This window comes from Parasteatoda tepidariorum, chromosome 9, assembly GCF_982258835.1.
Source record: "Parasteatoda tepidariorum strain Cologne lab strain chromosome 9, Ptep-v5.0, whole genome shotgun sequence".
In the NCBI taxonomy this organism is placed as follows: domain Eukaryota; kingdom Metazoa; phylum Arthropoda; class Arachnida; order Araneae; family Theridiidae; genus Parasteatoda; species Parasteatoda tepidariorum.
This window is the reverse complement of record NC_141763.1, coordinates 105,017,088-105,038,382: the sequence shown is the minus strand read 5'-3', so window position 1 is coordinate 105,038,382 and position 21,295 is coordinate 105,017,088. Positions and strand designations below refer to the sequence as shown.

Below are 21,295 nucleotides of genomic sequence, written 5' to 3'. Positions count from 1 at the left end.
CAGCTTTTCAAAGAGTTAAAGCATTTGAGACCTGGCTAACTCTTAGAACTTTTATTTTAGATTAGTGACTAAAATAAAAGGAATAAAACATTTATCACATGCCCTAAGCTTTTGATTTAAAAGAAACCTTATACATTCTGTTTTTAGTTAATTAGTAAATAATCAGCTGGCGTGATAATTGATCAGAACTCAAATAAGACAATTTTCAAGGAAGAGGTTAAAATAAATTATAATATCTATGTGAAAACTTTTGCTTTTTGCACTGTATTTCAATTTTATAAATTGTGTTTCTTTGAGTTTTATTAAGATAAAATTTTGGTGCTTCCGAGATCCTATATGTAAATCCAGCCAAGATATTTAAATATTATTTGTGCAATAAAATGTTTAACGTATTTATGTGTAAGTAGTTTTTCTGTGATTAATTCTTGACATATTTTTTTATTAGGTCAGCTATTCTTTTTAAATTAAAAAACTGCCTTTTTTTCTACAGTTAGTATGTTTCCGTATGCGATGCATTGCGGAAGAAGATCGTAGAGGTCCAAGTACTTCGACAACTGTGTGGTACTTCCACTTCACCATCTTCTTTCTTCTACTACTCTTCTTGGGCCTCACTTTCCCAAGTTTTGTAATGTGGTTAAAAAGTAACCAGTTTACTCTCAGAACTCCTAATGACATAAACGGACTTCAGTGCATTATAGTAATAGTGACTTCTCACTATTTCTGGGAGTTACCCACGCCTTGTTTCTATAGGTAAGTTTTATTTATATTTTTTATCAAACAAAAGGTTTTATTAATATTTGCATAAAAGTATATTATCTTATTTATAATAAAAGAAGAAGTTGCACCAGAGCTCGAAAATTATGTATCTCGACTTGCCCAACGCATGCGAAAGTTCTAATCTTGTCGTGCTTGTAATGTTAATAAGAAAAATCAAAGGATTAATAATTGCTAGGTTAAACTCTCTCGTCGACTTATAAGTAATTTTCTATTTATTCTCATAAGCTATTTAAATTTTAAAATCAAGGATTAAGTAATGGCGCAAGTTTCAGGCGCACTGCTCAAGTGGAAAATGTAATTTTTTTTCGAAGCAATGTCGCATTGAAAATAAATATGATTTTGTGCTTAAGCAACTTTTTCATATATTGTTACTTGCTGTATCTTTATTTTTTCTTTTGTTAATAAAATTAAATAATCAATAAATCAGTAAGGATCAACGTTGCAAAATCCTTCACAAAATTTAAAGGAGATATGCGGACACAATCAATTGGCATAATTCTATTGCTCGAGACTAAATCCTGATAGTAAAAAAATACCACAATCAGCAATTTTCTCTGGTACATATCCCATTCAGAAGGTTGTTAAAAACCTGTTTTTCACAGTACTCATAGTAGGTGTTGTGATACATATTAAGATAGCACCAATTAACTAATATCAGTAATACCTATTACCAAAAAGTTTTCTATTTTTGAGATTATTATTTTTAAATTGTAAATAGGACGAGTCTCTTTAACAATCTTAAAGATGTGTAAACTATGGCAAACAACGTTAAAGAGCGCAAAAATATTTATAAAACATAGATAGCTGTTTCAGATGCTCAAAGGGCAACCTTCATCAATGCAACAGAAGGAAATGAGAGTAAACAGGTAAATATAGAGAAAGGTGACGTCACGAGGGTTTATAGCAACGGCCAATAGGAGGAAAGAGTGAATGGATGACGACGAATAGGAAGCAAGGAACAAACAGGTGGTTAGTTAGGTTTAATCATAGATTTCCAAACAGGAGAAAGATAAGGAACGCTGGATAGGTCAGTGACCAACAGTTTGGAATTTTTTTAAATATTATAAGACTCGTAAAAATCTAAATCAAAAATTGAAAAACTATTTTGAATGACTTTAGAAGAAGAAAAATTAAACCGAAACATTAGTGAACGAATGTTCCAGTAGAGGGCGCTTTGGAATGCCTAAAACGTAGAATTTCGGAATATCATTTTTCCCAATTTGAGGTCGATGAATATCTTAACCTCACCCGTGTTTGTTTACAACAAAATGCTTTCGTGTTTGACAACAAATTTTACCATATGACCAATGGTCTTGCCATGGGAAATCCTTTGAGCCCTATACTTAGTGACATCTATATTCATTATTTTGAAAGTAAACTATTCAAAATCTTAACTTTCCCCTTTTATAAAAGATATGTTGATGACAGTTTTGCTTTGTCAGACGAAAATAATTGTAATTTTGACCTAATTCTTAATGTTATGAACAGCATTGATTCTTGCATTCAGTTCACCTTTGAATTAGAGACTAATCAAAAACTTCCTTTCTTTGATGTTCTTGTGACTCGGAATGATAATTCATTCCATACTACTGTCTTTCGTAAACCTTTTGCTGTTTCTCTTACCCCTCATTACAAATCCTCCCAACCAAAAACTTGCCTCTTTCGGTCTTTTGTCTACCGTGCTGTTGATATTTGTTGTAACATTGATTTTCTTGATGCAGAATTAAATTACAGAGGTTATTCTTCTAACATTATTGATAATATTTATAAAAACTTAACTAAACAATCGCCTACCGATAAACCTTCCAAAGAATTTTCTAACAACTTAGTCATTTTACCCTATTTTCCTAAAATAAGTCTGCAAGTTGCTAATATCCTAAAGAAGTTTGATTTTAATATTATTTTCAGTCTCATTAATAAGATAAAATTTTCTAATCTCAAACAGCCCATTGACAGTCAAAATAGCTGGGGTATATACCAAATTAATTGCCAATGCGGCCTTTCATATATTGGCCAAACTAAGCGTGCCTTAAAGTGCCATGTCAAGGAACATGAAGCTTATGTCAAAAAAAAAAAAATTTAAACGCTCATCTATTGCCCAACATTGTTGGGACTAGTAAACTTTCTTCCCCCCTCGTCGTGACTGGATTGATAGATATCAATGTGTATTGAAAGTAACACATCTAAATTATCACAAAGAGCTTCGGCTGCTTGATTTTTTTTATTTAGGTAAAAGCAGCACATCACACATCTAAACTAAACATATATAAGAAATATCCATCTAAAACATATCAGTGGCGACAAAAATAGTCCTGCTCGGAAGAGCGTCCAACCTCTACTATCCTCTCTAGCTTTGGCCTCTCTCCCTTTCTCTCTCTCTCCTTTCTCTTCTCAGCTACTTTCGTTTTCAATCTTTGCAGGACTGTAATCCAGAGATGCCAACTATTACGGATTTACCGTAATTATTACGGATTTTATGACAACATTACGCTATTACGGGCTACTCCCCCAAAATTACGGAAAAATAATTTTCAACTCATCCAAAAGTTTCATTTTTATTCTATAATTTTTCCCTTTAAGAATCATTCTCATTGAATCGTATTGGTCGATGAGGACGGTGATCCGAAATGGATCCCGGTGATCCCATTGGCGACTAAAAAGGCTACTAAAGTGACTATTTTAAAGCAATAGCAACTAGGGCGACTATTTTAGTAGAAGTAGAACAACGTGTGAGTAAAAACAACGAATTTGCAACGAGTTGCATAAAATCGGCAACTTTTTAAGCCAACTAGCGACTAAAATTAAGAAAAACTTCTTGAGTTTCCCTCTTCCCCCACTTTTTTTTGCCGCGCGTTTTCGTTTCATCCAAACTTTTTTTTCCCTCACTGATATCAAAAGCAAGACAGACATGTTTAACCAATCAGACTAATGGAATTGGAATTTGTCTTCTCTTGGAATTGGAATTTGTCTCACTTTGTCTTCTCTTCTTATAGAAAAAACAAAAGCGTTAACAAACAAAAAAGTGTGTTTCAAAAGGAAATTTTCTGATGCTGAGATAAGAGCTGCAAAGCAAAGTACTAAATTAGATTTACATATAACCAGGGTTGGGTTTTTGACGTCAAAAAGTGGTTTTTGACATGACATGGGTATAATACTGGTTTAAACCGTCAAAAACCCGTCAAAAATGTCAAAAACTGAAGTTTGCCAAGAAAATATGTAAACTTCAAAACTACCAACAGTTGCCATGCATTATATTGAAATTTAATTATACTATAGGTAATCAGCAGGTTTTAAAATATTTTTTAATTAAAATTAAGGTAAAATAACAGATTTAAAATCTCAGAAATTTATATTCAAATGCATGTGCAGAAAAATTTTGCACAAAAATTTTTTAAATATTTATATTTTGAAAAAAAAATTTTTTTTTGATACTTAAGAAGATTAAAAGTTTATTACTATGCATTTTTGACATATAAGGAACATATAACTAATATTTATAAGGAACTTACAAGTTATGTTTTATAAATACAAACTTGATACAAGTGTATAAAAAAATTTTTAATGTTATACCGAATATCTTTATTATCCAGTATGTTAATTTGAATTTAAAAGTAGTTATATTTGTGAATAATGATAAACATAATTCATATTGCTTATTATATTTATTTATAATTATTACACTTATCATTTTAAAACAATTTTTACCTCTTAATTTTTTTTTCTCCACTTGTATTAAGAATACAAATAATGCATATCTTGAAAGCAAGAAATAATTATTCAACAGCTGAATATTTAGATATTCAACAAAACTATATAGTATTCAGCAAAATGAAATTCACAAGTATTTGGATAAACTAAATTTTCAGCATAGTAAATGAATAGGCTGAATATACTGTAAATCGACACTAACTACTCTGTGTATTTAACAGAAAGCACTTAAATTTGTAATGTCTCATGTTAAAAAGATTATTAAGAAGATTTAAAAGAATATTAAAAAGATTTTTCTTTAAAAGATGTCTAATGTACAAAACTGCTAATGTTTATCTTTAAAAATGTCTAATTTTTAGTATAATCTATACTATACACAGTGTTTTCACTAGAACGCGAGAATCTCGCATATTTTTTTCTTTTCTCGCATTAAAAAATGATTACCGCGAGAAATTCGCGCATTCTATAAACCAATTTCAAAATTCGCGAATTTCTCGCATTTTGAAAAAAATTTCTCATTGCGCCAATTATAATGAAATCCATTTCACTTTTCTTCCTGGATCTTTCATTATTTTCAACATCTGCCCCATTATCTAGCTTCCCTGTTTACCAGTATTGTTCAGAATCTTTAAGAACTACAGAACACCATCCCTCCGAACCTTTTTTAGAACGCATTTCTCTGCAACCACGTGTTTACTGTATGTAAGGTTTCTTCATGTAAGACGTTCAAATTTTTTGCGCATTAATGCAAGATGGACAAATACCTTGTAAAGGCAATATCTTCTACTCCGAAACGGACAAATGAAAATGAAACAAATGTGGGTAGAAACGATCAAAACGAAACAAATACGCATTTGAGTTACCTAATTAGAATAGCTGATGAAAAAGTAGATATAGAACATTTTCCATATGATGATGCAGCAAAAATATTCAATGCTTTAAAAATTAGAAGATATTAAAAATGTATTATAATTAAAGAAATGATTTTTTTCATATCTCTTTACGTTTTTGTTTTTTAATTTTTAGAAATCTCACTTAACTTTCTGAAATCTCACCCTGTTTTTGAGAAAGGGTGAGAAATTCTCATCCATTTTTTCTCTGCGATGAAAACACTGTATACACTAAATTTGGTTATAAATAAGTTTCTTAATAATATCGCTGCAGATTTTCAATAACACATGAAAATGATTACGTAATATTACAAAAGATGTGAGCATTCAAAAGTACAAGATTTTGGTTACTATTCAAAATATAAGTGTTTCTTCAAAATTTTAAATTTATTTTTTCTAGAACATATTTAGAAACACTATCCTTTATAAAAAAATATATAAATTTTATGCATTAATTAAATTTCACATATGAATATAGGTTTTTGACATTTTTGACAGTGAGGTTTTTGACGTGACGGATTAAACCATGGTTTAAACTGTCAAAAACTGTCACATGTCAAAAACCTGCCAACCCTGCATATAACAGATAAATAAAAAAAATTTTATTGAAGTTTCAGTTTTTTATTTTGTGTTCCATTATACAAGTATGTATTTATGCACTTTTTTAGGTCAATCTTAAACTCAAATTTTATCTTTTTTTTAAACAGAACAGTTTTGGAATATGAATTATTAAAATAATTATATAATGAATTAATTATTATTAATTTTTAATTTATAGTACCATCAAAATAAGCATTTAATATTAAAATTATGAGGTAAAACTTTATTATTACTGAGGATTACTGAAAATCATTATAAGTTATGTGTGATTATTACTGAAATCATAATTTTCAAGTTGGCATCTCTGGTAATCATAATTTTAATTTTTTTTCTTCTAAAGTCATTCAAAATTGTTCTTCAGTTTTTGATTTAGATTTTTACGAGTCTTATCATATTTTCAAAAATTCCAAACTGTTGGTCAATGACCTATCCAGCGTTCCATATCTTTCTCCTGTTTGGAAATCTATGATTAAACTTAACTGACCACCTGTTTGTTCCTTGCTTCCTATTCGTCGTCATCCATTCACCTTTCCCTCCTATTGGCCGTTGCTATAAACCCTCTTGTGACGTCACCTTTCTCTATATTTACCCTGTTTTCTCTCATTTCTTTCTGTTGCACTGATGAAGGGTGCCCCTTTAGCATCCGAAACAGCTGTCTGTATTTTATAAATATTTTTGTGCTCTTTAACGTTGTTTGCCATAGTTTGTATTTTAGCACAAAGGTCGCCCACTTGTGTATTCTTTAAGATGTGTGCTTAAAATATTGATTGTTAAATCCAATTCAATAAGCATACTTATTGATTTGACAAAACTAATAACTTTTTCAGGAAATTGAGTCTGCATATGAATGAAAGACAGATATAGATAGTCAAGCTTTATTTTACTCCCTGTTAGCTGAGATTGTGGTGTTGATGCAATTGATACTTTGGTAAAAACATATCAGAGCTTCATTGGTATCGGGCTAACCATGAGAGGTTTGCATAGTTCTTACTTCCCATTTTGCGCAAATACTGATTAAGTTTCACTTAAAAGAGTTCTTCTTGAGGGTGAATGTGACTTTGTTACTTAAACAAGTGTTCACTTGTCTTCTAGGTTCAAGATTAAGAAATTGAAAATAAAAAAAGTTGATTTACTGAGTGGATTGGTGTTCAATGGCAGAAATTCTTGAAGTGGTAACCTGAATTTTGAAAAATAAGAACTGCGTAACTTGTCATAAATTCGTAGTTTACACTATGATAGAAAGAAAAAAAAACTTTTTTATAAACATTTTTATAAATTAAAATGTGTCATTTTTGCCTAAATTTGCATTACTTTTAATAAAATTGAAAATAATTTGCATTTCAACAACTATGCTTAAATATTTTTTGTATTAAAACTTACAAAAATGTATTTAATTTCAGAAATATATTTAGATGTAAAGAAGTGGCGCAACATTTTAACCGCAATCAGCGCTATTTAAAATAAACCTTTTTTTAAATCAAGAATTACTGAAAGTTCAGCTCATATTGCCTCTGAATCGTTTTTTTATTTTTTTTATCAGTTTTTGAACTAACACTGCTAAATAAAATTTTATACCAGTTTGTTCCAAATTAAGGCTACTAAAATTTTATTTTATGCATGTAAGTCTAAATATATGTTAATTTATTTTATCTTTTCAAACAAAATTATATTAAATGAAAAACATTAAAAATCGTCCGTAAAAACAAGCAAATGCTATTCACAGAAATCATTTAAATCTTCCTTATTAATATAGTTGGAATCAAATTGATAGACCTCTAAAATTTTTGTGAGTTATGCCTTCATAAACATACTAAAATCATAAAGATTTAACAACAAAAAAAAAGGGAACGTATAAACTTTAGCTCTCATTTACTCAAATTCACTAAAGTGTCGCTTAGCAGGTTCTTCCACAATTTAATCTAATTCTCTGTTTAAGATGATGCATTGAAAAAAATAAGATTTAAAATAAAATACTTTTTAATATTGGCACTTTTCTTTATTTGCCATTTGTACACTTTATGAGGGAAAAAAACATGCTGACCTAGAAATTTTACAATTTTTACCTGGAAAAATCAAGGAAATTTGAAGCCTGATTTGAGTGGCCACCCTGGTTTGTTAATTTCTTCTTTGACTCCTATTCAAGAAGGTTGCTAAACAATCTCATTTTTTGCACCAGGTACTGTAGGCTAATTGAAACCTCATTCTGTGTGCCTCCATTCACTTATTCCATCAGCGAAGTACAGTTTAAAATTAGTTTATCTTATCTATGTGCCGTTGTTTTAGGTTTCAAATCTGTTAGATCAAAAACTTATTTCGGAAAAAAAAGCTCTGCTTTCATTGAATCTTTTTCATTCAATATCTTAAAGCCAATCTTCATCGAATAGTCTATTTATAAACTAATGGATCTTCTTTTCTTCTCTCCTTGTATTTTTCTACTGATCTTCTTGAATGTCATTTTTGTATGCTTGTGATGCCCTCGTGAATTCCTGCTCAATCCAATCTTTAGATCTAGTTGCTTGTGCCTTATTCGGTATGCTGTTAGCTGTACATAAGGTGGAATTTTTTGATGTAGTCCATTTAGTTTCTACACTTTACATTTCAACAAGGTTCTTTGATTTTAACTCCTTACTTAGATTGAACTAAAGGTTTTGCCAAGTTGTTTCATTTTTAAACCCTTGCAATCCAACTGCTTCTGATTATCATCCTGTATCTTGTGAGCATTTGAAATTTCAGCTTTGCCAGGAAGTGATTGAAGTCATGAATTGCACCTCAATAGTCGTCACAAAATAAAATGTAATGTGGAAATGAACACAATGTAATGTAATTTGACAGGTAACCAGCATCATGTAAAAATCTACATTTATGTGCAATATTTCTTTGATATTTAATTTCTGTAAGAAATAAATGAAGTCCATTAATTGTTTATTTATTTTACTTTCAGGAGTCATTATACTTCTTCTTCACATATAATGCATTTCTTAGCTGTCATTTCAACTATGTATGGCATCAGTTCACTTTACAGATTAACTTATTATATAGCAATTGGTTTCTTGAGCCTGGCTGTGTGTCAAACATTGTCCTACATTAATGGTTTATCTCATTTAGCTTAGTTTTATTAATTGGTTGTATAGTTTTTTTTTTTTCAATTATTTTAGATAAAAAAAAAACATGCTGGGACAGCAAGAATGAAATCACTTGCAGGGTTCCCACAATTCTTAGAGAATACCTTTAGGTACTTTTTTAACTTGCCATTTCTGAAAGCTTTTAGAAATATTTATCATTCAGAAGTCCTTAAAAATGCTTGTTTTTATTTATTTATTTATTTTGAACCACGAAATATTTTGTTCCAGATTTCTTTTTTACTACTGATCAAATAAGCTTACATGCAAGAGAAAAATGGTGATGAATTGAATGTGATTCTACTAGTAATTTAACTATTGCTTTGTGATTTAAAAAATATGGCTCTACAAAAATAGATATAAACTGATGGATTTAATAAAAAATTAACCTAATACTCTTTTTTTTTTACAAGTATTATTTTTGTGAGTTTAATTAAATCTTAAAGGTATAGCACTTGGTTGTAATATTTTACACTTAGTCTTTATAATATCTTATAGTGTCTCAGAAAATTCTTTGAAGGTTTTTAGTTTGGAAGGTAGAGGAGTGGGAACCTTGTCATGCTGTATTCCATATATTTTGAAGTATGCCAAAAAGAATGAGTTTGCTTGGTGGTGTGTGTTCTTAAAAATAAACCTCAAAAAGAGCTAAATGATCAATCAAAACCAGCAAGTAATAAAATTTTGAAATAGAACTAACCCATTTTAAACTATTCTAAGGTATGGTATAGATGAATTTGTTGTTATCTAGAGCAGTGTTCCCCAATCTTTCATAATTTTACTGCGACCTGCTAGGGGGGGGGGACGTTGATTGTTTATATTTTAGATTATTTTGATTTATTAATTTTAATTTAATTGTATTTAAACATGCCTTCGAAATAAAGTACAGTTACACCAAAAAATAAATATGAAGTTTTTTAACTTACTAGGACGTTAAATCAATGAGAATTCTGAGCTTGTTTCTTTGCAATGAGACGGTTCCCTCTGGGGGTAATCGGAGACAATGACACCCGAAGTGTGTTGCTTATGTCCAGGAATTCAAACTAAGAATTTAACTAATCAAACTATGAACTGGGAATTTAAATTCAGTTTCAATGAAATGGGCGGCCCGGTACCATTTGATCCACAGACCGGGGGTGGAGAACACTGATCTAGAGTATTGAAAAAGATAAAAAATTATCCTCTTTTTATGGATAGATTGAGAAAACACTTTAACCTATGACATAATTGTACCCCAGTAAAACATTTGATATTAAAAATAAAAAATTTTATTTAGAAGAAAAAAGTAGAAATTTTGTCCTTTAAAATTATTAAAAATTCAAACCTACTACATTTAAAAAAAAGTAGAAAAAAAACTGTCTTTTCTGTCAATTTGTAAAAGTTCTACAGTTCCAGTCTCAAATAAATAACTCACAACTTCAATTTTCTATGGGTTCTTTAAACTTGGCATTTCCTACTACTTATCTATTTCTTGAATAATTAATTTAAAAATCATAATATAAATGTAATTGGGCTACATCGTTGATTTGATGGTTTACCCTGTAACAAAATTTACAGGTTCAATATTCAGTACAAATTTGACAAAGTGAGGTTGAGATTATTATTGTAAAAATTCGTTGTTTTTTTTTGCCATAAATTTTTTTTTACTCTTTTAAATGAATAGATTAAAATTTTGGAGATGGATTAAGTCTCTTTACAAGCAATTAGTTTTGAAAATTAAGAATTTATTCTTTAATATTTTTTTATGTTCCAGTTAATAAAATACTATTATTAGGAATTTTTGACAGTCATCACCTTTCTTTAGCTGATATAGCTGCAGACCGACTGACAAATTTGATAAGGATCTGAAACAAATAGTAATTGAGTAAGTTTCCGAATTAAAAATGATTTTTCTGTTTCCTCTCTCATGTTATATTTTAGGCTTGTTTTTTTTTTTTTTTTTTTTTTTTTTTTTTTTTTTTTTTTTAAATCTAAGATGAAAATTTGTTTTAAAGCATTGTGAATTTTTTTTTTTTAAAAACCTGCAGCTCTCGCTTCCATTCTGGAAGATTTCTGTTACTAAGGTGGTACAAAGACAATTCCCTTAATAATAGAAGAGAAAAGAATTTAAGTCAGATTTTAAAAAAAGTTTATTTTGTTCAAAAAATGCTATAGGGTTATTTATTACTATTCTAATATGATTGCATTATGTAGTGACAAATTTTATCAATAGATTATGTTTATAAGCACAAAAACAAGTTTTACTAATTTTGTGTTTTAAAGGTAAATGTATTGAAAATATTCAATCATTTTATTTTTATTTACCCCTATCTACTTTCAATGTTTTAAATTTATCATTATTTTCAGCTTATTATTGCTCATTAAATATTCCAATCAATTTGGTGTAATGTTCTATTTAAAAACATGTTTAGGAAAACAAACCAGAGTCATCAAATTGTCGAAATAATGTCAGCTTAGTAATTTTATTATGTTAAAAAGTTATTTTGTAAAAAAAGGTTCTTCATACCCCTACACTGCTTTCTTAGAGAATCAGTATTTTAAGCTCTTCAATTTTCATTTTAATCAATATTTCCTGTTTTTTTTTTTTTTTTTAAAACATTCCAATCATTCTCAGTAAGCTTCTCTTTGAAAGAAAAATGTAAACAAGAGAAAATGAATCAGGGTCATCAAATTACAGAATTTTTTTAGTTTAATATTTCATTAAAAATTAATCAGTGGGCACTTATAGAACCTACCATGAACTCTACCATAAAAAAAAGTCAGTGTATTCTTTACTACTTTTAAGTGCACACATTTTAGAATAAAAGTGGGGAAAAGGTTATAGTACATTTTCTGAATTCCCTCTTAACGTTAAATAATTTTTTTTTCTTTTTTTAAATTATTCTTAAATGTGTTTGGTGATTTTATTTGATAATATTTTTAATTAAATTCATTTTATGATGTAAATTAATGATAATTTTTAGCAACAAGGATATACAGATAGTTTTATTAGCTGTATGATCAAATTATTTAAATTGTTTTTCAAAAAATATAGTTGACTTAATGATTTTAAATTGTGTTATTTTTTATCATTTGTTATACTATCGACTGAATTCTATTATTTTTTACTCTATGATACTATTTGAAACAGGCTGATATCATTTATTTATGAAATAAATTTGTATGTTTATAGTTTTGTGAGAAATTTCCCATTTTGTATGTGAAAATTTCATTTCGTATTTTTTCATTGTTTGCTATTTAAATAGAGTATATTGTAATGAATTATTTCAGTGTATTTTTTAACACCAAGTACTAGTCATTTTACGCATACTTAATTCATTATGTAATTTCATTTGTTTATTTGTCAATTATTTCATTCATTTTTAAAATTATAATTTAAGGATATTTCAAACACTTATTTTTTTAACAAAAGTATTAAGGAAATGTGATATTGGGAAAACTATGAATATTATCTTTTTATCAGAATATGAATATATATATAGTGTGTTTTTTTTATGTTAGTAAATATGTTTTAGTGCATTGAACATGTTAAATCTTTGGAGAATACATCTGATGACATGTTATGTTTTACATTACCTTTTGTGTTGGAAGTATGCTACAGAATAGAAGTGTAGAAAATAAAACTTGCATTTTTTATTTTTGAAAATGAAAATTTTAATTTTTTTTTCCTTCCTGTTTAGTATTTTATCTTTTAATTCAGTGTAAAACCGTTTACCCTCTATGTGAGTAATTTGTGGCTGTACTAAATGCTGTACTTATCAGGAAACATAATTAATTATATATTTTTTGATATTTTATCTATTTAAAAAAATTTAATTTATGCTAATTGTAAATTTTTGACAAATTAAAATTTAACTAGAAAAGTTCTTTAATTAATCAAGTTTTGTTTTTATCTAAACATAGTATATCAATGGCAATCTTTGCAAATATTCTATTCATATGGACTTTAATATACATTTTGGACATTTGTAAAGTAGATCATTGATATGTATTTTATTTTCAAAATGCTTTTGTTCGATGATTCAAGTTACAAAATGTTTATGTGTACCTAAGGAATGTATCAGTTAGCTAGTTACCAAAGGAATGAGTCAGTATTCCAATTTAAATAAAAAAGAGGCAAATATTAAAAATAAAATTTTTAATTGACAAGACTTTGACATTGAATAACAAATACAATAATACATATACTGTCATTTTTTTTTGTTGCAAAAAAGTACATCCTCCCAATTTATTTACTAAACTTTACGCTAAGTAAACAGAAAAATTGAGCTACCATTTTTCTGAAAACAAACAAAAAGCAACAACCATACTTATTTACATTCAGCTAATCCTTTAAAAACAAAGGTTAATGTAACAAATTCTCATCAAGTTTCCATGGGAATCGTGGGCGAGAATCGTGGAAAATTAAATGTTATAATTAAAATTATTATAACTAGTGTAGCATGGCAGTTTGAGATTAAAAATAAGATGTAAAATTAAACTTATTTTCTCACAAATGTATGCATTTTTTAAAGTAATTTATGAAAAACTTAAGATATTGTTAAGATATTTGTTTGACTATGTTATACAAAAATAAAATATGTTGTTTTTAAAATTTTAAATTTATACGAAAGTGAATCTATCTATGTTTTGGTCAAAATAATTATAAGTGAAACTGCACAAAAGTTTATCATTACTGTATAAACTTTCATTAAACGCAACGGCAATTTTTTAACAATAGTTTTGTATAAATATATTAATAATCCTCACTAAATTTTTAAAAAAATGAAGGAAACAAAACGATGCTCTCAAACAAGTAGTAATTTTCAACAGTCCATATTGTCTCACCTAACCAATTTTAATTTCTAACTTAAAATAATCTCTGATTGCCCATAACAGTAACAGAGCTGATTTAATGAGCAACAAAATCAACAATCTGAATAATCATTTGCTATAATGGGTTGTCTTCAAGGTCTTAACTATTTGTTCAAACTATTAATTAAAAAAGTATTTTCTCTCATTAAACTTATCTGAAATCAGGAGCACTGTGAACTTACATTTTTGTGGGGGATTGCATTCTTAATTGGCTGAACGAACTTCTGTAAATATTTTTTTATGAATTTAGCATTTAACTGCTTAATTTTTTATTAAATGGTATAAAAAATATATTAATATAAATAATTAAAAATTAGTATAAATATTAACTTTAATTGATGAAATTAAATTTTTCTTAATATCTTTTTAGGGGCAAATGATTCTTTTGGGTGGAGCACAGTCCTATCTGGTTCCCTCTGGATATGAGCCTACAATCTACTCCCATATTTTAGGATAATATATCTTAATTTGTTAGGGGAGAGATTATGTTTCTTAAGAGAAATTTAATTTGTGCTTCGAAGTTGAAAAAAGTTCTAAAAAGTAGACAGAAATTTATTAGCATGTCCCCTTGAAACCCTGAAAATCCTAATGGATAATCTTCGAAAATCTTCAATGCATAATAATCTTGAATTATTGGATAATCTGTGCCCAATAATTCAATTATATCACCAAAAATCATATTATTAGTTTAAAATTATTCAAAGTGTTAGATTTTTTCCCATGATTTACCATATTGCACATCCTTTATTATAATGTCCATATAATTTCAAACTGTGTTCAATTGTTTCTAAAGATTTAGTCATCTTGAATTATTTTAATGCTCCTCATCGTTAAAATGTTTCAATAAAAGGGCAGTACTCAAAAAGTGGGAGCATAACAAAGATCTAAACTTTAATCTCTTTCAACTATTAGGTTTAAATTTAGTCCACTGTAAAAGTTTTAGAGTTGATTTATAATTCTGTCTGATGATAGGGATTAACATAAATTATTGCAATAGTTTTCTATAAATACCTTTTTAAAAAAAAAATTTTTTTTTTGCAACCGAAAAGGACACTTTTAGACATTCATATTCACTGTCTCCATGTTTTAAGCAAAAAAGAGAAATGAATAAAACCTTTCTTTAATGATGTTTGAATGTTTAAAAATAAGAATATTAAGTTTAAATAGGATGATTATTTGATAAGATCCTTAACAAATGACAGCAATAAATAGTAAGTTATATTTTACTAAACAAGCAATTTGGTGTTTTAATGCATGTTCAAAAAGAAACATGTGAAACCACGCTGTTATTTTAACATAAAATAAATTAAAGTACTTAAAATAATTTTTCTTGAAATTAAGTATATTTTCTTATATTTTATGAACTATTTCTCCAACAAAATGCCATTTTCTTGCATGTGAAATATAGGATTGTCCGCCGGTAGTTTTTCTCATATATTTATTGTGTTTTGATAATCTGATATCTTAAAATTTAATAAAAAATTTTATGCTTGTGTTTTTTAAATAAAAAAAATTATATTGTATAAGTAGTGAACGTTTAGTGTGTAACACAATTGAATTCAGAATTAGTTGTTCTTAACGTCCTCCTTCAGAGAAGTACCCTTGTAAGCTTTTACTACAAACTTCCTAATTTATTAAGCATAAGAAATTTGTCATGTAATCCAAAAAGTTTAGAGAATAGCAATATGAGGTATACGATGACTACAAATCGATCCAATCATCTCATTTGCCACAGTATCACAATTATGCTCCTTTCGGTGTGCAGTCAGTTCTGTCACCAGGAAGGCACCTTCCCTTGTGCTCCATATAATAAGAGTTCTTTGGACAATCGTGAATAAATCCATCGAACTCGTCACTGTCTTCTGCTGGTACGCAGACAATAAATTTGGCACAGTCTTTGGGGTGAATATACACTCCTCTTCGGAGACAGGTGACTGATCCATCAGGCAAAAGTGCCAAAGCTGGCTCTCTTGGTTCCACAATATAGCGTGTGTATTTCCTTGTGGTTGCTGGCACTGCTGGTCTTCCGGTAGGTAATACAATCTGTAAGCAAACATCAAAGCAATATTATTATATAAATTAGACTGGTTAATTAAACAATAGGGCCTGAAAGAGATAAAACGTATCCTTTTTCTTTCTTTTTTTAGATGGTAAATCTTAAATAATTTTTTTTTTTTTTTTACTTTTATTAATTTTCAAACTTTTTTTTTTTACTTTTATTAAAAGCAAGTTGCAAACACAGTTTAGAACTTATAACACTTTTGTCCAAGACTAACTTACATATACAGCATAAGTGAGTTGAGAAAACCCTCTGTGGTTTATTCTGACAGTTTAATTCTAAACCTGAATTTATATACGTATTACTAGAGCTACAATATATTTTCGCTATCATAAGTCTAGAATACTTGTAGGATAATTCCGGATTTAATTGTAAATTCTTTCACTAAAAATTTTTTTTTACTACTTAGGCATTGCAGGAGTACAAATAAAGATTATTTTCAGCTGAAATTTGGATTTATTACCAAACACTTGTAGCTTATTTTGTAAGAAATGTTTCAAAACAAATCTTGGTAAAAAAAAAAAAGAGAAAAGACTCAACTCTCACCAGATCTTTAGGGGATGGTGGACCTCTGAATCTTACAGTTGGAGTTGTTCTGATGGCAGGTGGTCGAGTAACTATTTTTGCTCTTCTGGACGGCCTCTCGGAACTGGTTAATATTTCTTTGGTCGTTGTGTCATCTAAAACATTTGGTCTTACTAATCGGCGAACTCCAACAGTTTGTGCTAGTACGTATTTATTCCTACGGTTTTCTGCGTTTGTCGATATCAGCATAGTACCGGGTGGATTTCTTCTGCTACTACCTTCTGCCATCGGTCGAACTTTGACGACCACTCTTCTTGTGGCAGGAGTTGGTTTCGGCTTAACCGTTGTCACATCGTCGTAATCTTCAAGAATTTCTTCTATTTCAACAGTCGGTACGGATCTGTGCCTGCTCGGTGTCTGATAGACAAAAGGGAAATCGAATCCTTGTTTAGCTGCATCAGCTGGAGAAGTAGCCGTGTGTTCTTCTGTTAATTCATCATCATCTGCGTCATTTTCTTCCCCAGTGTTATGGAACTGTGGTCCTCTCGGTCTAACAGTACTAATATGAGGTTGGAATGATTCGTCGTTTTTTCCTTCTGATCTGTCTGGTTTTGCGTACTGGTTGAACAAATCAGCTTTTGTCGATGGCTGTTCTGCTTGTGGTTTACGTCTGCTTGGTGACCTGTATTGTGGCAATGTTGGATTGATAGTTGATGTTGCTTCAATGGATTCTCCTCGATGGAGTTTATCCTGTATTTGATTTCCACTCAATTGCTGTAAAAGTTGTAACAGTTCCATCAAATTCTGACTGTTTCCACCATCAACAGGAAGTTTGAATGAATCTAAATCATTTGGTATCTCTTTTGGAGGTTGAGTTGTTCTTGTACGCTTCGGCTTACGCGTGGTAGTGGTCGTAGTAGTTGGTTTTCTAGTACGTGGGCGAGGTCGTGGTTTAGGAGTAGTTGTAGTCGTTGCTGCTGCTTTTTTAACCTTGCAAACCACATTGGCTGCGTAATCACAAGAATCTCTATTCTTGTTAAAGAAAAGTCCCGATGGACATGTAAAAGAGTGCGCAACCAATCCTAAATTGGATGGTCCACTGTCCAAACACCAAAAATACTTCTTACAATCCGTTGGATTGTTAAAGAAGCCTTCGTCCTCACATTCAAATGGTGCTCCAGGATCAGGAGTTGTAAATGGAGGTGGCGTTGTTGATTTTGTAGGCTTAGCGGTGGTTTTACTTTCTTGTCGTTTGCTGGTTCTTGCAGCAGTTTGCCGTTTAGGAGCGGAAGTTGTTGTTTGCGCTAGTAACGCTGGCCCTTCTTCGAGGGCCGTTTTAAGCGTTGTTATAAGAGGGCTTTGCTCACCATAACACTTGCCTCTAAAATCATCATTATCAAGAGTCCATACCATTCCACCTCCTAAGCCCTCTTGCATTATAAATCTTACCTGCAATAGAGAAATATTTAATGGTAGAGGCATTCTAACTTTTTCACAGCATTAAAAACACAAAATTTAAAATTAGTCATATAAAATCAATTTCCGTTTTGATCATTGCTGATAATCAACATGGATTACCTAACTTTCATTATTTTAGACAAGTATATGGTATCGATTTTGGTCTGGATTATTGTAGTGACTACAATAACTAAGAGTCTGTGATTAATTTCATAGCGACTGTAACTCAACCTGTTTCAGAAGCCGTAACAATTTTGGAGAGCCTAAAATATAATAATTAACACAAGAAATAAGCGTTTTTACAGATGTTGTTCACTCTATACTTTTGTGTGTGGCTGAATGTTAGAACCTCCACTAAACTAAAATAAAAAAATTGGAAACATTTCAGAACAAATACTTAATAATTATTTTAAACATCTTCTAGCTCATTTCAAGCAAAGCTCTATTTTAAAAAAAAAATTAACTCCAATTCTTGAAGAAATACCCATCATTTAAAAGCCCTTCATACACTTCATTTAATTTCTTTCATTTTATTGGGCACCCGACGTAACAAAGGAAGATCTGTGCTAAACAAAATAAATAGATGGGTGGGTGAAAGAGGAGTTTCGAGAAAAAAAATAGATTTGTGCCGGCTGGAAGACAGGCAAATTACTAACTTACCCACAAACACATTTACTAAATATTTACTCACTTTTTGATTAAATCATTAATCGTTGGTTAAAAAGATAAGATCAGACTTCCTCATTTTCACCATAAATGACGATTTCTGAACTTTTTTAAAATGATAATGTTACTGTAAAAATTTTTTAAAGCACCTTTTTATTTATTTATTATTATTTCGAAGGGAGGGAGATAATTTGCTTTTTTATGGCTGTGCTATTGAGGAGGGGTTTAAAGTTTGCGTTGTTCGAAGCTCGATTGTTCTATGGAAGAAGAAATTAGCAAAAGAGGAATGAAATGAAACCTTTTCAATAATTATATCCTCATCATCGAATCCGACCCACTGGTTGTCCTTGTAGGCAAATGGGCCCATGATGTTAGGGTATGGAGCTTCTAGTTCCCAATCCTCTTCTTGAATCTTCTGACAGATCTAGAAATAGAGAATGCATTTATTAAGATAAATCGTTTATTTAACGACAATGTTTTTTAATTTGCAACCTTTTTTGCAATTAGACGGCAAAATTTTTATTTAGTTTATCTTTGGCATCCGAACGAATTTATTTATGTATTCAAAAATTAAATCCAAAGAAATTTATTATTTAGAAAGCGTTTAGTTCGTAGACTATTATTTAAATATTTCATTTCGCATTTTAATATGAATATAAAAAACGATCTCCATTCATACGAAACACTTTCACTGCGGATTGGCAAACCTAAAACTCTTCACCCGTTTAAAATATATAAAATGAAGTAAAGGAAATAATGTTATAAAGTAAAATGGAAATTAATTTTTAAAAAGTTTTTCTTTTTGCAGTTTATCATTTTATTTATTAATAAAATAGTTGAAATGTCAAAAATATTATTTTCTATTTATCCAAGTTTTTACATTTTTGAAACCGAAGACTTTATCATTATTTGAATCTCAAACAACTGGCGCAGATGACTTATTGAAAGCTATTTCAACCGTCTTACAATAAACAGTGAATTTTCAAAAATATCGATACAAAGAGAAATGTATAGCAGCGAAGTACTTCGTAATATGCGAGGTATCCCTTTTCTCTCGTAGCATCCCCTTTTTCTCCCGCACCTTCAGCAGCAGCTCCAATATCCGTTTCATCCGGATCAGCCAATTGAAAGGAGCGACCATAGGTCGGAATACCCAGAACTAATTTCTTTGGATCAGCACCTTTTTTGATGTAGTACTTCACACTCCATTCCTATGGATAAAAACCTTAAAGTGAGTCTTTTGTAGGAAAAACAATTGTCTTAGATTATCTATATCTTACAGGGTCAGCGTTACCCAGTAGGAGGCAGCTGAGCACTTTTTGATTTGGAACACAAAATAAAACATTAACTTATGTTCCTCTCTGTTATCAATGTTCAAAAGTGTTTAAATAAAAAAAATTATTTACCGGAAACATTAAGCAGCTTACACTGTAAATCACTAAAGTTCCTTTCGTTAAATTATATAGAGAAATAAAGCTTGGTTGGGGAAAGAGAGATGGCTATTAGTAGAGCTAATTTTTAATTGCCAATGACTGAATTTTAATCATACAAATATTGATTTTTATATGTATTTCTTTTACTATGTAATAATACACCAAACTAAAAGTCGTTAAATAATGATAACAGCTTGGAAGAGTAACACAAGAGAAAAGGAAACTAAAAGTCAATTGACTTGAACAGGTTCAATTTAAAAAAAAAAAAATTATAAGAAAAATGTTTAAAAAAAAGTGTAAATTGGTGTAAAGTGTATCATATAAAAACCAAACATTAGAACAATAAATTTGAAACAATTATGCTTGTAACAGAGAGAGAGAACATCCTTACATTTTTTATTTTATTTAAACGACTTAAAACTCCTCATGCACCACAAAGTATAGCATGAGGCTTACAGTTGTAAGTAGAAAACAAAAAATTTACAAATTTACATTAAAAACAAAATTCCGCAAGGCCGCAAGACTTTCAATACTTTTGACCAGTTCTGATGAGACAGGTGGCCAACAAATAGAAAGACGTCTCAAATCAGTCTTTAAATTCATTCGGGCACTCGCATGAATTTAACATCCTTACATTGTCAAAGCTTTTTTTCCCCAGCAATGACAATTTTTTAAATGGTTACCTTATCTAAAACTAGACTCTCCAGGGAACCCATTTTCTGCCAACTCCACAGAAATAATTAAATACAATAATTATGGTAGCAGAGAGAAGAAAATTCTGGGTCAACATTAAAATGCTTGATTCCAAAGTAGTTTTAAAACTCCATATTAGATACGTTATGCTGTATATTACGTATAACACAATTTTTACTAATAGATAAAATTACTTTCGATTAAAAGTTAGTTTAATTGTAGTAAAATAAGAAAACATAGCAATTTAGCCTTATCTGTATCTGTCGCATTAAAAGACTAATTTCTATGTATCTGTACTAAAAACATATAATAAATTAATTTGAATGCTTAAAAATATTATTAGGAATTTTATTTCCGAAATTAAAATTTAAAGTCATTGGACATCAAATATGCAAATTTTTTGAAAATGGCACATAAAAAACTATTAACGTGACTGAATTTTTGTGACTCTCGGACTATAGCTTAAGTTATTAAAAAACTTGACAGTAGCCTAATTTATCTTCATATTTTTTTTTT

General features: G+C 29.5%; 2 protein-coding genes across 8 annotated transcripts in view; one reads left to right on the top strand and one right to left on the bottom strand.

Moving 5' to 3' along the window:
- The window catches only part of PGAP1 (GPI inositol-deacylase), a 79,044-nt gene extending 67,368 nt beyond the window's left edge, over positions 1 to 11,676 (top strand). For 4 of the 7 annotated variants that reach the window (XM_071186834.2, XM_071186837.2, XM_087152552.1 and 1 more), the window contains 2 exons: positions 491 to 750; positions 8,917 to 11,676. In XM_071186834.2, the coding sequence (XP_071042935.1) occupies positions 491 to 750; positions 8,917 to 9,085 (429 nt within the window). In that variant the 3' untranslated portion in view covers positions 9,086 to 11,676. Of the gene's footprint in view, positions 1 to 490; positions 751 to 6,802; positions 7,148 to 8,916 lie in introns of those variants that run through there. The other 3 variants (XR_011638023.2, XM_071186835.1, XM_071186836.1) reach the window with 3 other exon arrangements.
- LOC107447800 (uncharacterized) overlaps positions 11,660 to 21,295 on the bottom strand; it is a 117,721-nt gene continuing 108,085 nt past the window's right edge. Inside the window, exons 8-11 of the mRNA XM_071186833.2 lie at positions 19,679 to 19,864; positions 18,952 to 19,077; positions 16,551 to 17,978; positions 11,660 to 15,988 (exon numbers count right to left, since the gene is read on the bottom strand). Of these exons, the coding sequence (XP_071042934.1) occupies positions 15,689 to 15,988; positions 16,551 to 17,978; positions 18,952 to 19,077; positions 19,679 to 19,864 (2,040 nt within the window). The 3' untranslated portion in view covers positions 11,660 to 15,688. The remainder of the gene's footprint in view (positions 15,989 to 16,550; positions 17,979 to 18,951; positions 19,078 to 19,678; positions 19,865 to 21,295) is intronic.